Below are 17770 nucleotides of genomic sequence, written 5' to 3'. Positions count from 1 at the left end.
ATACATCCTTGGCAGATTGATACAAAGAATGAAAGAACTAGGCAGGAATCACATGTGCCACTAAGGTGGAGAAATGGCTGCAGGACTACAGTGAGCAGAACAGAGTCTGGGTGTGAGGGAGGAGCCAGTAAATGAAAAGTCTGAATCATGGCTCAAAAGCTCAGTCTTCCAAACACTGCCCAAGAAAGCGATGCTTTCACAGACAGGTCCTTATGAGTGGCAGGTACCATGTACCTCTAGTACATCCAGTTCACTTTCTGGATAGGGAAGCAGCAAGTTTCTTTGACACACTGCAGATTTTTTTTAATGACACTTGGGTGTAGAAACCGATGCAGCCATTTCCGGCCATTTCCAAGGGACTAACAATCCAATATAGTCTAAAATCACAGTGCTCTATTTTTATTTTAAGCTTGTTTCAGTCCTACCAACCGCCCTTAGACCTGTTACATCTGTTCTTGCTTGTAAATTTTTGTACCAAACATTTCATTATCTGGGTACTTTGTTTTCATATCTGTAATACAAGAAGCACTTAACCTTTCTCAGATGGAACCATTTGAACATATATGCATAATACATACTACACACATAGGCATGTGCAAACCAGATTTTATATAGAAATATGAAACTGTAGAATTGGAAGGGACATAGAGACCATGTGACTAACCTGTCATCTGAAGCAGGAACTTGCACCACAAGATACCAAACCCACCAGGTATATTGTAACTCTCCTGACTGTCTTTTGTGCCCTGTGCTGGTCTCTTCTGAGCATCCTTCCAGTCCATTCTAGCCTGGCCTCCTTACTCCTCTAGGTTGAGGCCCCAGGGAATTCATCTCCTTAGTTACAATCCTTGTCTCTATTTAGATTACACACACACACACACACACACACACACACACACACAAATCCCCAATATCTCTGTTTAAACCTGTTCTCTCACTCCTCATCTTTAGTTCATAACCAAGAATCTGACATTGGACATTTTACCATCACTAAGAGAATGAATTTAATAAAAAACAAAGCCTATTCTCTTCTCCGGAAAAAAAAAAAAAATCCCAGATATCTGTTTATTGTGGCTGTGCTACTTTGTTCTTAATTAAATGTATATAATTTGAATAGATGTTTATTCTCCTCTTATGTCTGTCCCCAAATTCAATGGATTATCCTGTCCTGATTTTGTGGCTTCATATCCATTGTCATGGCCAGAAACTTGATCCAGGGCCCAGTCCCTTAATACCTGAACTACTTACCTTCCAAACTCCAGCCTCTCCCCTCTCACACACTTCATACAGAGCATCAGTACTCTAAGATTTATCAGAATTACCTAAAATGCCCTTCTCAGATTTCCACAGAATCAAGGAGAACAGATATAAAGACACTATAAACAGTAAAGTGCTTTATAACTATTAGTTGCTTCTCTTTCCCTTTTTCTATTCCTTCCTACTTTATCTTCCAGTCGAGATTCTATCACAGGTTTCAAATCTCTCTGCTCTTCCCTCCTCAGAAGCTGAATCATGGCTGCGTCCTGCCACGATTTATTCTGTATCATGGACCCTGGTCAGACGTGGTTCCTTGTCATGCAGCACAGTTATCCTGACCTACCCCACTCCAGGACAGACCGAAGCTGTTTTCCCCTTCTGTTCCCAGAATTCCCTCCACCCACCAAACACATCTCTTCCTTCCTTTATAATGCTGCTCAAGACCAATCCTCTCTTTTCGGGCCCTATACAGATAGCCCAGTTAGTTCTGAATTTTACTAATAACTAAAAACCCTCCAATAAGCTGCTCAATCTATAACTGTTCCAGTTAGGTTTGTTTTGTAGTAGAAAATTGAGGGTGTTGTATAAACATGTGTATGGTAGATGAAAACATGTTATGTAAGATTGACTGTGCCTTGTAGGTCAATGGATCTGATAAAAACCCCAAAGTTGCCATTACTAAAGTATATCAGTAGGTCTATTTACTCTAAACCTCTTGTTCTTTATTCCTACTTCATAGGGTGAACCCTATTAAAGTAATATATCGTAGCCTGTTGGTATTCAGCAAACAATAAATAGGAGTCTTCCTATTTCTATATGTGTATATGCCTTTTTTGTACACCTGACAATCTTTTGGCTAATGTTTACAACATGGAATAAAATGGAATTGATTCACGAACTCTGCTCGTGTTTTCTTTCTGAAGATGACTGTTGATTAGTTTAAAAGAAACCAACCAAATAAAACCCTTATGTATTAACTATGGAGCGCAAATAAATTTAAAAAGGTGCTCAAGTTTTACAAGTATTTAAATTTCAAATGAAATCTGAGCTTGACTCACACAGGAAGTCAAGCTCAATAAGCATACTCATGGCAGTAACTTACAACTAGTTTAAATTATAATAGGGAAAAAAACTGTATGCACAATTCAGAACTTTAAGAATTTTAGAAAATTAAAGAAACACTACTAGAAGGAAAAATCTACCGTACACAATAGGGACATTTAGCCACATGAGGCAGGTTACTTCCCAAATACTACAAGCAACAGGACACACACACACACACACACACACACACACACACACACACACACAGAAAATCAAGGCTACTCCAAACCCCTTCATTTGTTTCCCTTTAGGACCTGTTACTTTACATAAATACATCTTTATGCTGTTACTCATAATACACACATGCATATTATATACGCACATATATACATACTTAAGACATATATATATGATTTATCCTTTTCCTGGTTGGCATATCTAGCATAGCACTTTCATAATTATTTTAACAGTTCTATGTAAACCTAGCAGCCTAGTTAATAAGAAGGTTAATATAGCCCTGGGTCGAAGGCTTAGCCACTGCTTAGCACTGAACTTAATGACCGCTAAAAATAACCTATAATCCAGATTTGACATTTTAAAACAATTCTATTTTCACTTAATATAAACGTGCTTTTAAAAGCACCTAGGACAAATAGAGAGTATGCAAGCATACTTAAAGACCAAGATAAAGACAAAAAAACTCCTTTTTATACAAGTCAGGGTGGAGTGAAGGAGAAAAAGAATAGGGAGGTGTTCTTTCACACAGGAAAAAGCAACCAAGGGGTCCCTAAAATAGACTCAAACATTATTCTGCAGAAGTAAATACCAGAATGGCAACCAAATCCTGACCGGGAACTAAAAGCTCCCCATTCTACTGGTTTGAGGAGTTGCGGATGATGCTGTCAAAGCTGTAAGACTTCTCATTCCAACTCTCTCATCAACTCGCAGCAGAGTACTTCTTATCATCCATACCTGCCTTACAACCATAACAACCTTGAAATGTCAAAGAAACACTTCTCAAGTGAAAGTGCTGTGTTTAGGGACCTGTGCCAGCCCCTGGTGCAGATTCTATGAGGTCTTAAAGTAACACGCAGCTCTCACTGGCTTTTTCCTGAGGTCTTTCATTGTTATCTTCCCAGAATATCCAAAGGGACATATAGGCCTACAATTTTACAGCTGGCAAAGGGCCCAGATTTTGGAAACGGCATTTTTACATGAATAAAGACAAAAAGGAGGCAATATCGTGTTTTTGTTTTGTTTTGTTTTGTTTTTTAAGGTGGCTGCAATGAATGAAATAGAACATGAGGCTCCCTATTGGGTACATTGCACTGAGCTTGTGGAGAGAAGGGAGGGTCTAATTAAAAAAGTTGAAAAGCAAAGCATTTCTACAAATGCTCCCAGATACTACGATAATCTCTCTGTCCCCAGGTGCCACTACCTTCTTGTACTTTTGTTCTTTTGTTCCCGGCCCACACCAAAGGAAAGTCTTGTAGATATTAGGAGTAAATGAATACAACAGAGATCCAAGGAATGAGAAATAGGAATGGCAAAATCTCTAAAACCAATTTCAAACCCTAACCACACCCTGCTCTGTCAAAGTGACCTCATGCTAAGCCCACTGCCAATGGACTCGTGCAGCAAAGAATAACTCTTTTTTTTTTTTTTTTTTTTTTTTTTTTTTTTTTTTTTTTTACTGAAAGAGTAGATCTAAACAGCAAATGTTTGGAGAACACATTTCCTACCACTGTTTCTTGCTTCCTTAGGCTACAGGGCAATATGAAGGCTCTGGAATAAGCAATGGGGTCTTTCCTGATCTGCTCTTAACTTCATATCCCACCTTTTGTCTTCCCCACACCCTGCTCCTTTTAAGAATGGAAAGTACAGCAAACTACAGCAACTATAGTCTTTGAAGCTTTGTTAGGATGCTACCTTCTCTGTATAAAAGGACAACTTTACCTGGCATGGTAGGCTGAATAATGTCCTCCACAAAGATGTCCATGTCCTAATCCCTGGTACTTGTAAATATTTACCTTACATATACAAGGGACTCTGCAGGTATGATTAAGATAAGGATCTTGAGATGGAGAGATTATCCTGGATTATCTGAGTGGACCCAATATAATCACAATGGTCACTAAAGGAAGGAGGCCAGAGGATCAGAGTCAGAAAAGGCCACAAGGCAAGGAACATATGCAGCTTCTAGAAACGCAAAGGGTAAGGAAATGGATTACCCAAAAGAACCTCACTCTATAGACTCGTTTTACACATCTGACCAACTGAACTGTAGGATAATATGCATTGTTATAAGCCACTATGTTTGTGGCAATTTATTACAGCAGTGATAAGAAACTAATATACCTAGTTCACTCTTATCCTAAATTCAGCTTAGGGACCCTTTCCAATAGGAAGCCTCCTCTGGGAATTCCCACCTCATCTGCCGTCCTTCCTTCACCTCCTCTTGGTTAGCTGTTATTCCTCTTACAAAGCATCTGACATTCACCTTCATAAAGTCTAGTAGTTTAACTGTCAAAAATATTTATTCTGTTTTGTTAACTGGACTGGGATGCTTCCCCTCAACGCCTTAAGTGTAGGGCCCATGTCTTACTCATTTTCTTATTGCCAGTGTTTATCAATGTATCTGACATAAAGGGGCACTCAAATATTCATGAAAAAATTTTCCAGTAAGTTAGCATGACTCATCCCTTAATGATCAACAGGAGACCAGCCTTCACTTCCTTAGGAGATGATAAAGACATAGATGATAAAGAAATAACTAGTCCATTACCAGGGACTCAGAAATCCTCTGTAAATGGCTCCTTTCTCCTCTAGAAAGGTTCTCAAAATATGATTTGCCCATAGTAAACTTGCTTGAAAGAAGCAATAACCACCCTTTCTAACTCCAGTGAAAAAGTTTATAAAGCTTTCGGTCTTGAGGAGAAACCGAGTATTGGGTTGAGAGGAGGAGAAAGAAAAAACACAAGAACAACTATAGATATGTTGGTAATTCTTAAGAAGTTACTGAGGTGAACTGTATTTTCCAAAGATGACCACAGCAGGCTCTCCCACCCCACATGTTCTCCCGCACTGTGACCCTCACAATCCACCATCAAGAGGTAAAATCATTGATTCCCCTTTGCATTTGCGTTGGCCTTAGTGACTCACTTATCGTCAACAGAATGCAGCGGAAACGACACTGATGGCTCTGACACTAGCTCAGAAGACATATTGCAACTTCTATCTCTTTGAATACCTGATTTCTAGATGTTCCTTCCTGGACAGTTCCTCTTGAAAGCCAGCTCTCATGCTCTAAGAACCTCCAGCCACATGGAGTTCTACATGGAGAACTCATGACAGGCTCTACTGAGTTCAGTCTTTGAGTCATCAGAGCCCAGAAGCTAGATACTTGATGAAGAAGCCTCCAAATGAATTCCTACCCCTAGTCATTGGGATCTTCCCTGATGAGGCCCTGGGCATGATGGAGCTGGGACAATCATCCCTGCCTGATTTCCTGATCCACAGAATCCATGAACATAATAAGACTATGTTTGGGGTAATTTATTATACACAAGCAATAACTGTAACAGTTAATAAATAGTTCAAAAGAATAATTGCTGTGACTCTGCTTCCTGATCCCTGGAAGATGGACCGGCCAGAGAAGACTTTCAGTAAATCAGATTAGTGTAATTCTTGTCTCATACAGTGAAATACATGCATGCTTTAGAAATGTAGCTCCCCATTTGAGATCTGAGAAAATACATTGCTTATAGTTCACTGAGAGACAGAACAAAGTACCCTTCCCTCCGAGTTGAAAATTTTTACCAGTGAAGGAATTATCCGGATGGTCTTGTGCTGAATTTATAATCCTATACCCTCAAATGTTCAAGAGGTTAGATTAGACGGGATTAAACTCAGAAGGATGCTGGAAGCACACCAAAATGTCTGCTCTCCTTCCTGCCCAATTTGGCCCATTGTAAATAAAACTTGACAGGCTTTCTTAAATCAACTTAATAATGTGTAGCATGAGTGCTTTCCAGTGCCCGGTAGCTAAACCACATCAGCTTTCTTAAGAAGCCTTCTAGAAAAAGGCCAAAAAAATAATGGCTACTGCCAAGAGTGTTGTGCACTGGAGCACTGGTGGCCTTGAGTGACTCATTTCACAAGGCTCCACCTCTCTATACTAGAAGGGCAGAAGTGGAAAGGAGTTAGGTCTTTAATAACCTAACTCAGGCCTCAGGCTTATTTGTTAAAGCCAGATGCTGTCATTTTGGAAGCAGATGAGAACACAGTTATAATCATTCTGGAATCCTGATGAATTCCAGGTGCACCTCCCAGCAGCCTGGGGGAGCTGGTAGCTCAAAACCCTCCAAGAGTTTTATTACTAGTATCATAGCAGGCTATTCCATTACAGAATCTGTGGGCCTTAGCATCTTTCCCTCTAATTTCAAACGGGAGCATTTTTGCCAGACTTTTGGAGATACTTTCTTAAAAGCAGTTTGTCAAACTTATCAAAGAATAGAATGCAAAAAAGTAGGAAGACTAAGAAAAGTTGGAAAGAGTAAGGTCTAGGTAGAAGACTTCAAGGTTCCTAAGGGAAACTGGATTAAATAGTGCTTATAACTCTAAAGTTGGGGCTAGTTCACGTCCTGCCCATAAGTGTACTTTTATGGCCTAGTGGATCACTAGCTATGGTCCATGGTATTTGGGAGAGAAGAAAAAGCATGATGAGAAACTCAAGAAGTGTTTATGGTGGCTAGGCTTCAAGGGCACACAGCCTGGGTCTAGCCACATTTTAGAAACGCTTGCCCATTTTCCAGGGCTGTTTCTCTAGGCTCCTTGTCAACCCTGTGCCTTTCTCAACATCCTTCCAATCAACCCTTTCTTCTGTACATTAGAGTCAGTTTCTGGTTCACGCAAACAAGACTCTGCACTAATGCAAATACCAACAGAACGACCTTTGCTTCGAAACGTTTTATTTTTTCTCCCTGTCGGGTAGGCCAACTGTTCAAAAACATACATTGCAATGCAACTAAGAAAGTATCGATTCAGACAAGATGGTAATACATCCCTCTCCCTCCACATGGCTAAATTAGCCAGTAAGTGAAAAAGAGATGTCTCCTTGTTCTCACCCTGGTCTTCAATTCAGGACCATAAATTTTCATGAGGAGATGTTTCAACACCAAAACCAGATGTATTAATTCCTTTTATTTAGGGGAAAATTTTTTAAGAGAAAAGAATTCAAGGAGTACATGGTTGACTGAATGGTTTAGTCTTTACGTACACCTTACACTCACATTTTCAGGGATGTCATAAACCAGGCTTCGAGTAAGAATTCATTTATCATCAAATACATTGAGGTGATATATGTGCTTACTCATGGGACCTGCACTCCCATGAAAAGCAAGGCCTTGGGTTAATATTCTTCCTGCCATCAGCAATCATTAAATTGGAAGCACCTCCTCTTTTCCTAAAGTACATACTTCAGACATGTGGCAAAACTCTTGGCAAAAACACAGAAAAACAAACTTGTTGAGATTGTGAATTTCAATTGAAATGTGAGAAATTTAAGGAATCACACATAAAAGTCGATCAAAAGCTAAAAGATACCTTCCTTTAATTTACATTTGAATTAATTTGTGGTGGTCAAATAAGACAGAATGGATTTGTTGGCTCAAGAAGTAGAGAGGGAAAACATCCTGCTACATTCTTAAGACACATGGTCTTTAAATTTCCCTTTAGAATCTGGTACCATATTGCAGCAGTATGCTTGGCTGTGCCTTAACAATGATCAAAGCCCAAAGGGACTGGCTTTTCTATTGCACATTACTTTATCTGCAAAACAAGATACTGATGTCTGATGTGGAACCCCATGACTACTTTCCATCAGTCCTCCTGGTGAAAACAGGGAAAATCCCTTCATTTTTCTTTAGGAAGTGAATGGAATCCCAACTTACTAAAAGAGATAAAAAAGCTTTAAAAACAATCTTCTTGAAGGTAAAGACTTTTTGTTGGCCCTACTCCCTAGTATCCTACCTAGTACCTGCTATGGTACTCTCTCTCTGCCATGATCAGCTCAATACAGATTACTGTCACCCAAACCCTATCTGCACAAGCATCTGAAATCCTAAGTACAACTTTTCCTGATCAGGAACAGCTGCCTCCCACATCTCCCTAAACCCAGAAGATTCCACTGACATTTTTGCCAAAATGATTAAAGAATACACTATTAACTGTGATGTATGAGAAAATAAATTCCCTCACATAAAATAGGAGAAAAGAGAAAAGGAAGAAATTTAAAAGACTCTGGGCTGACAATGGCATTACATTAAAAACAAACAAACAAAAAAGGATCAATACAAATATGCTTTTCACCCTAAGACTGAACAGATAAAGGGGTTGATGCTCTTTTGACATGGACACCTCCTTAAGGTTAATGCATGCCAAGAGGACACAGAGAACATGGCTCTTGTCCCTTTTCTTCCCTCATGGCATTGTTTCTCTAACATGCAAATGCCTGTCCAAGAAGAATCAATCTTAAACACCATCACTTATATAAGTAATTACAGAAATGAGGCAGATTCTGGTCAAAGCTTTTAAAATTCTAAGTCAAAACAGGGGTGCCTGGGTGGCTCAGTCGGTTAAGCGTCCAACTTTGGCTCAGGTCATGATCTCGCGGTCCCTGAGTTTGAGCCCCGCGTCAGGCTCTGTGCTGACAGCTCAGAGCCTGGAGCCTGTTTCAGATTCTGTGTCTCCCTCTCTCTCTGACCCTCCCCTGTTCATGCTCTGTCTCTCTCTGTCTCAAAAATAAATAAACGTTAAAAAAAAAAATTAAAATTAAATTAAAAAAATAAAATAAAATAAAATAAAATAAAATAAAATAAAATAAAATAAAATAAAATAAAATAAAATAAAATAAAAGTTCAGAATCAGGAGCACCAAATCATGGTCCTGGCTCTGCCACTCATCTAGCTATGTGACCACGGATAAACAAAATGTATTTAGAATTTCAGTTTAGTCTTCTAGAACATGTAGACATTAATACTTGTCTCATATATTCTCACAGAACCACGTGATTACATGTGTGCACCTAGGCATAGCACCTGCCATAGAGTAGGTCTTCAATAAATATTAGCAGGGTTTTATTCCAGAGGCTCCCAGGAAAAGATGAGCAAGAGTCTATAAGTCCCTCTTAAAACTGATTCTAATCCAGGAACATCTGGAATCAAATGGGACTGCCAGGATAAGCCACAATTTGGCTGACAGTCTTACTGAAGCCTGAGCTCCAAGTGCCTTTACTTATTTTTGTAATATCCCACCTCAAAGTAGCCTCAGATGTTAAGCACATACAAGGGGAGCCAACAGGCACTCTTTGGGGCCATGTAACCCTGCACTCTACCACCCAGTGATTATTTCAGTCATGATGTCTTGATACCGTGGGCCACAATCCTTGGTATCATATTATCTGTGTGCAACTGTTTCTTCTGTAGCCCTTTTAGTTTCCATTTTCAACCATGCAAGTCCCAGGGTTTACCATTTGCCTAGCAAAGGATCACCTGGTTAAGATTACAAACTGCTAAAATCAGTGTGTGTATTTATTTGAGAGGTTTCTGGTGGCATTCAGCACGGCAATGATAATGTATGTGATTTGGGGAAAATAGCTACGATTGAAGAGTTCATAAAATGTACACGGTGGGTGCTCAAGTATCAACCATAATGAAAACCACAGACGTTTAACAAAACATGTTTGCAAACTGTTTGCAAACTGGCAATTCCATGTTCTCCAAATGGAAATAGATCCTGCAAATAGTTTTTAACTTTTCTTGGAAATGAGACATCAAAGAAAGTTTAATGCATCCATTTAAGATATTTAGACTAAGTTCACTACTTCTCCCTCAGTGACGTCTTAGAAAATTAACTAGTCTACCCCGTAGGCCCCAAAATAAATAAAAAGGTAAACCATGGTGATCACCACTTATTGTGGTGATCATTTCACAACAGATACAAATATTGTACACCTGAAACTAATATATGCAATTATATCTCATAATAAAACACACACACAGAAAATGTAAATCATTCTGTTCAAAGATGTCCAAATATGTTTGTGTGAGCGAACTCCAAAGTATCCTACCTCCTTGAAGTTGTCAAATGCTGATAAAATGATTTCATGCCCGCCTCTGACAAGACAAACAGCTGCCAACAGTTCTAAGACAAGGGCTTTTGTTCTGTCGAAACAAGAAGAAACAAGCAAAAAAATAAAAAATAAAAAAATCAGTGAAGTAACATGATGAATCAACTCTCCTTTCCTTCCAAAATGGCTATGATAATAAAATAATTTGTTCATGTATGTTTCTTAAACTTTTACTAAGGTATATTTATATTAAAGTACATTTTTAAACTTTTACTAACTTCTATGTATGTGATTTATCTGAGGTACCAAAGTTGGAAGGAATGTTTCCCACTCCCAACATTCGAATTAAAATGACTCAATAATGAAAATTAATTCTGGGAAGATTAGTCTTTCACTTCTATCAGTGGGTGACTCAGTATGATATGTTTGAAAAAGTTTTATTGATAAGCTAAAGACAATTGGGAACTTGAGAATATTCAGAAAAACAACCCATTGGTTAAATACCTTCTTTGGTTTTAGAGTCAGAGAAGTAACATTTGCCTCCCAAATTCAAAATCTACTGAAATTAATGTCCTATTATTTCAAATCTGCTAATTGACAGATGGCACCATAAAGATCCCCTGTGACAATGCAAGTTTTTGTCACCACTTCTTTATATGTAGGAGATCTGAAAGGAGCTGGATTACAGCGGTGCTAATACAAGAATATTTTCTCTGACTAAAGAAAAAAAATAAAATGCCATCTGAAGTATTTTTAGAAAGAAACCCTTGGCAATACAGTCTAAGTTGTCAAATACAACATCAAGAAGAGCATTGTTTTTTTCATAAGATCACTTCTGTATTTTTTTTTTTTCCTGGAAAAAAGCTATTGCCAACCACTAAATAAAGACCGGCCTGATACCCACAATGTCAATTAGTTTAAGAAAAATGAATAACAGCTTCCCTGTAATAGTTGGCAGGGACAAAGAAGCAAGAAAACCCAGATTTCCTAATAAACTTAGGAAGCAATTGTAAATTTGCAAAAACTATTAATTAGGGGAAGTTTGAAATAATATTCAACATTTAAATAGGAATTTACAGTTTGCAATTCATTCCATGTCAGAAAGGATCTCATTTGAAATCAGAATTTTTGGTGGCATTAACCAGTGTTTCGATATATGGTCCATGCAGAGGTATCTGGTGAAGGGAGTAAGACTTGTGAAATGCGGAATCCCTCACCAAAATGGAAAACACATTATAGTAACTAAAATAAACTGATGAAAACAGGCTTCTAGGGATAATATGGGATGTGAATAATATGGCACTGGCTTTTAGAGGCAAGGGAGTAGAAGAAGCAATCCATGTGCACAGTTATTTTTGTTTTGTGTTTCTTTTTTTGTCTGGTAATAAAAACTACATATGTAAAGGCTGCCAAGTAAAGTGTAGACAAGGAAGAGTGGTTGCAGTTAGCTTTCAGCAGTAAGTGGTGTAGCTAAGTCTGTATGGAGGCTCTCCTGGCCCTAGTTCTAACAACCAGGCAAACTCATGCTCTCTACCAGATCTGGCGAAATTTGCAAGGATGCTAAAAACCAGGCCTAGAAAGAAGTGAAAGCTTGAAGAGAACAGTGAAGGGGTAATGTCTCCAGGTGCTCAACTCCACCACATGTACAACTGTAACTTCGCTGAGAAGAAAATTCTACACAGCCAAGGAGTGTACTGGCAATCTTAATCCAAAGAGGTACATTTGAAAGTTTCCAAACTCTAACCTGGCTAGATGTTGACCAGCCCTCTGCTTACGTTAGGTAGATTTATACTTGAACAATTACAAAGTAAGCTTACCTTGGATTCTTGTTGTTCAAGCTCAGTGCGATCTCATTGACAGCATGTGGATGAGACATGACCATGTTGAAACCATACTGAAATTAATGTGACATAGAGCATTAGAGAGAGTCAGCTTAGGGGGGACTGTCCATAGTGATTTAAAAAAAATAAGGAGAACTTGAAAATTCTACCTAAGGTAATTTATAGCATCACAAATGCATTTATGTTTCTAGCACAACAGTGCCTGAATGTATTTCTCTATGAAAAATTTTAGGAATCATGCTATTATCAAGAGACCATATTCTCATTCTTTATGACTGAACTATGTGTTTCCCTTTATTAAAATGCTGAAAAGGCTCCAGTCCAGTGATTCTCAATATGGCTGCTCATCAAGATCATGTGGAAGAGGAAGAGTAAAAAAACAAAACAAAACAAAACAAAGCAAAAAAAACATAACACTGATTTTCCAGGATACACCTCAGGTCAATATACTTTGGCAGGCGAGAATTTTACCACTGAAACACCAATGCAATATACTTTGAATCTCAAGGATCTGAACATTTTTTAAGCTGACTTCTCTATGCAGTCAGGATTGACAACCACTGCTTCTCATCCCTTCTCTGGGCAATGGCCATCAGGACCAAAGCCTAGGAAGACCTGTCTTATCCTGAGGCATGTTAATTAAAGGAAGTAACAAGTTCAACAACAGGCTCCAGAATCACTCTTGGTTCTGATTTGAGGATCATTCCTTCTCCTCCAAGCTCACTCTTAGTTCATGACTTTATTTCTCATTACCGAGAGAAAATATAAGGCATCAGAAAAAAAAAAAACAAAAACAAATCTTCTAAAAGCTCCCAACCCAATATCCATCCACCCACAGATCCACCACTTGCCTCCTCACCTTTTCCTGAAGAGGAACCCTCCCGGGCTCCAATCCAAGGCCACTCCCTCCAGGTAAGTCTTTGATACCCTTCCCAAGAAGAGCCTAGGCTCCAGCAATTCTCTCAGCCCTCATCATTATTTCTCCCTGATTCCTTAGCATAAAAACTCAACTTAAATGGTAACAACAACAGCAAAATCCCTCTTGACCCTACAACCTGTGTCTACCTGCTACCTTGTTTCTCTGCTAACATGGACAGCATAACTCCAAGCACTCATGGTCTCCTCCTACTGACGTCTCTTGCAATCACCTTAAGTTTTTATGTATTTATTTTGAGAGAGAGAGAGAGTGGGAGGGGCAGAGAGAGAGGGAGGGAGGGAGAATCCCAAGCAAGCTCCGCACTGCCAGCGTGGAGCTCGATGTGGGGTTGGAACCCACAAATCGCAAGATCATGACCTAAACCTAAGTCGGACACTTACCAACTGAGGCACCCAGGCACCCTGCGATCACTTTAATCAGGCATATCATCCCCACCTCTCCAATGAAACTGTTCATCCCAGAAATGCCAATGACCCACACTTTGCCAAGCCCATGGCCAATTCTCAGGGCTCATCTTGACACAGCAGCAGCATTGGTCACAGCTGAGCACTCTTTTCTCCTTCAAACTTCCCCTACTTGGCTCCTACCTCCCTGTCTACTCCTCAGTCTCTCTAGTTTTTCCTCATGTCTCTGACATTTAAACAGAATGCCTCAGGGTTCATATTTTGGATCTCTTTGCTTCTCTGTCTACCCCTGTTGATCTCATGCACTCCCCTGGCTTTAAACACCATCAATTAAATCCCAAATTTTTAACTCCAGCTCAGACTTCTGCCTTGAATTCCAGATTGACATAACCAACCACTTACTTAAGATCTCTATGTGGATGACTACACACATTTTTATTATTATTCTTTATTTACTTTTGAGAGATAGCGAGACAGAGCATGAGTTGGGGAGGAACAGAGAGAGAGGGAGACACAGAATCTGAAGTGGGATCCAGGCTCTGAGCTGTCAGCACAGAGCCTGACAAGAGGCTTGAACTCAAGAACCACAAGATCATGACCTGAGCCAAAGTTGGACACTTAACCGACTGAGCCACCCAAGTGCCCCGACTGCAGACATCTTAAAGGTAACATCCCTGAAACTTCGTTCTTAATCTAGTCTCCCAAATCCTGTAGCCTCCCCCATCTTAGTAAGGGCCCAAGACAAACACTTCAAGGCCACCCTCCACTCCTTACCACATATCCAAGTTGCCTTTACCATGAAAAGAAAACCAGAATCCGGCCACCTGTCATCATCTTTGCTCCCATAATCCTGGCCCATACCACCATCAACACTCACCTAAAACTAATGCAGCAACCTTCTAAATGGTCTACCTCCTTTCGTCTTTGGCCCCCAAGGTCAATCCTAAACACAGAAGCTAGAATGTCATGCTAAAATCAAGTATCAGATCATGTCACATTTTCCCTCAGAACTGTTCAATAGCTTTCCACTCACAGTAAAGACTGTATCCTTTCACTGGCTTATAAAGCCCTCCACAGTCAGGACCCCATGTTAACTTCAGATTTCATCTACCTCTCTTCTCCTTCTAACTTATTCTGATGCAACCAACCTGGCCTCCTTCTTGGGCTTTGATATTCGGATGCAGCCAACCTGGCCTCCTTCTTGGGCTTCGAGCACATCAGGCTTATTCCTGCCCCATGCCTTTGCAGTCATCCTTTTTGCTACCTAGAATCTTCTTTCCCTAAAATCTCTCACCTTGTTTCCTTCTTCAAACTGCTACTGTGAAAAACTGCTACTTCTCCAGGACACTTTCCCAGTTGGCCTCATTAAAACTGAACACACACTGTCATCACTTCCCATTCTTATTTCCTGACTAGTTTTTTCACAGTATTAGTAACATTGCTCTGGAGCCCGTCTCCCTGGATTTAAATCTGATTCTACCACTTGCTGGCTAATTAAGTAAAACTTAATTTCTCTGTGTCTCAGTTTCCTTATCAGTAAAATGGGGATAGTAGTATTACTACTGTCATAGGACTGTTATAAGCTTTAAATTAAGTACCAGGCTTAAAAGCACTGGTCCTCTTAGGAAACACTCTAAGTGTGAGCTTTCGTTTCATCTCATCATCATTACTATTATTTCCAAAACTACGTGTTTTACCAATTTATTTATCACCTGTCACCCCTTTCATTAGAAAGTAAGTTCCCTGGAGCATTTATTCCCTCTGCCCAGAAGAGGGTCTCTCTGGCAATGCTCAAAAAATATTGACTGACAGAAAAAATAAAATGCACGTTCTCCCTCTTCAATTCAGCACCCTTATGTTGGGCTTGAATTCTAATACCTTCTACCTACATGTTTACCTTCCTCTTCTGCTTAGACCCACCTTTAGCATCCCTACCCATGGATATCAAATCCTATTTTTATATTTGAATTACGTTTCTCTGATTCTTACTCCTGGTTCCACTTACCTAACTTAAACCCTATCGGGCACCAACTTCCACTTTGTTGTTAAAGTTAATCCAATTCACACGTTAAGCTGTCTCTCTCCCTGTTATGTTGGGGATAACCTGCATCACCATCACCTGGAGGAGGATCTACCCTTTCAACAAGAATCCTCCAGGCACTTCTTCTAAAGATTAAGAACCACTAAGCCCAACAGACAGTAACTGCAACTTCTCACCTTTTTACCATATAACCCTTTGAGGACCACTGACCAATGTTAAGAGTCTATTCACTCCTAATGTTTTTTTTTTAATTTTTTGTTTATTTATTTATTTGGAGAGAAAGAGACAGAGAGAGAGTACATGCACACACAAGCAGAGGAAGGGAAGAGGGAGAGGGAGAGAGAACCCCAAGCAGGCTCCGCACTGTCAGCGCAGAGCCTTATGTGGGGCTCAAACCCACAAACCACGATTTCGTGACCTGAGCCGAAATCAAGAGTTGGATGCTCAACTGACTGAGCCACCCAGGCATCCCTCACTCCTAACATTCTAAAGTTGGTCCATTATTGCCCACAATCAGCGGCTTATTCTGTCATAAGTGGTCACAAACATTCACCAACTCATCTAAACAAGTTTATGACCGTAGGAGGAAAACATCTTCCCTCCAAGTACATCATAAAGGATGAATGCTAACTAAAATATAAAGGCAGTGAGTTAAATCTTGAGCATTAAAATGAACCAGACCCTTTTTCAGTTGAATTGCATTAAATCCTGACATTTATTTCAAAGAGAAATACAAAGAAACCAGAGAGGACAAGATCTGAATCTGACAGATTTTTCAGATTTTTTAAAGAATCAGAACACAAACATACCTGGTAATTCATGATGGCACGTAAACACATGATACAGACATGCACGTCGTCTTTCTTACTCACTAATCTTGAATTTTTCAGGGTTCTTCTGCTTGGCAAAGTATTATATCTACAAATAAAAAGGGAAACTTCCATGAAACTACAGGTTACCTTCTCAGCACAGACACAGCCACTTAAAAAATGGAAAGTGTTCCCTATCTTTATCTGCACCTAAGTGAGGATTACAGGCTGAAACCACCACCACAAATCCATCACCACAAAGCTATTTCCGGGGACTGCAAAACCTACATGATTCTGTGTACTGGTCACCATCGCATCAAGCCAGATACCATGGACAATGAAACTCAACTTCACTCACAGCATATAGCACATCAGATTGCACAGGAGATCCGCCAACAACCCCAGGCTCCCAATCAGGAAGCCAAGCTAGATTCGCAGAGGTGATCTCAAACAGCATGCATGCAGACTGCATTTGCAAACAAGCGAAGGGGTGAAGCCTTAGCTTATACCACCTAGACTGCCAGTCATCTGCCCCCAGTTTAACTGCACCTTCCCATTACTGCTCTCAGGAGTCCCTGTTACAGGAGTTTAAGGCTAGGCAAGGTCACACATTATCAGCTTTGATATCAGCTTGTGATGTTAGACTTTAACTGTACCCAAGACCTTAACAGTATACAAATGCCTCGACAGCCTGATCCCTCACCCAAAGCCCGGTATGGAAGCTGAAGCTTACATGGAAATGTGTTGGCATGTCACACGGTGAAGAGGTTTCAATGTTAAAACTCATTCTAGAGATCCTACATTGCTAAGCCTCAGTTCCCCTGTCTAGAGATTCAGCAGAGGCTGCAGGTAGTAAAGAAGCGGCAAGGTAAACACAGTGCTAGCGGAGAAGTTAACAACGCCAAGAGCGTCAATGTGAGCTTTTAGTCAGTGCCCCCAAATACAGCTTTCTCTGCAACTCCAAGACCAACATAAAAGCCAATTTCAAAAATTGTCAACTACTCTCCCATAGAGTCAATGACAGAAATGATCTATAAAACATCAGCCCGAGGCCTTCCTTCTTCCTGAACTAATTAAAAAATTTAGAGGAAGTTATGATTAACGTTAACTGCTTTCAAAAGTCCCACAGGTGCAGGCTATGAGTTGAACACTGAACCGGCAGGTCTGTCTGAAGCTATCCAGCTGAGCAGCCCTTTTAAGTCACTTTCTATTCAAAAACTATCAAACAGAGGATGATTTTTTTTTTTTTCACATAAGCCTACTAATGAGCCAAATAAATTGGTGAAAAGCACTTCAATACGTCAACTTG

At 39.8% G+C, this 17770-nt stretch overlaps 1 protein-coding gene across 7 annotated transcripts in view; it reads right to left on the bottom strand.

Moving 5' to 3' along the window:
• FMNL2 (formin like 2) overlaps positions 1-17770 on the bottom strand; it is a 308414-nt gene that overhangs the window by 51213 nt on the left and 239431 nt on the right. For all 7 annotated transcript variants that reach the window (XM_030325636.1, XM_030325634.1, XM_030325639.1 and 4 more), the window contains exons 7-9: positions 16462-16570; positions 12247-12323; positions 10430-10523 (exon numbers count right to left, since the gene is read on the bottom strand). In XM_030325636.1, coding sequence (XP_030181496.1) covers positions 10430-10523; positions 12247-12323; positions 16462-16570 — 280 coding nt within the window. The remainder of the gene's footprint in view (positions 1-10429; positions 10524-12246; positions 12324-16461; positions 16571-17770) is intronic.

Source organism: Lynx canadensis, chromosome C1 (genome assembly GCF_007474595.2).
Source record: "Lynx canadensis isolate LIC74 chromosome C1, mLynCan4.pri.v2, whole genome shotgun sequence".
Classification (NCBI taxonomy): Eukaryota; Metazoa; Chordata; class Mammalia; order Carnivora; family Felidae; genus Lynx; species Lynx canadensis.
This window is presented reverse-complemented; position numbering and strand designations above follow the sequence as displayed.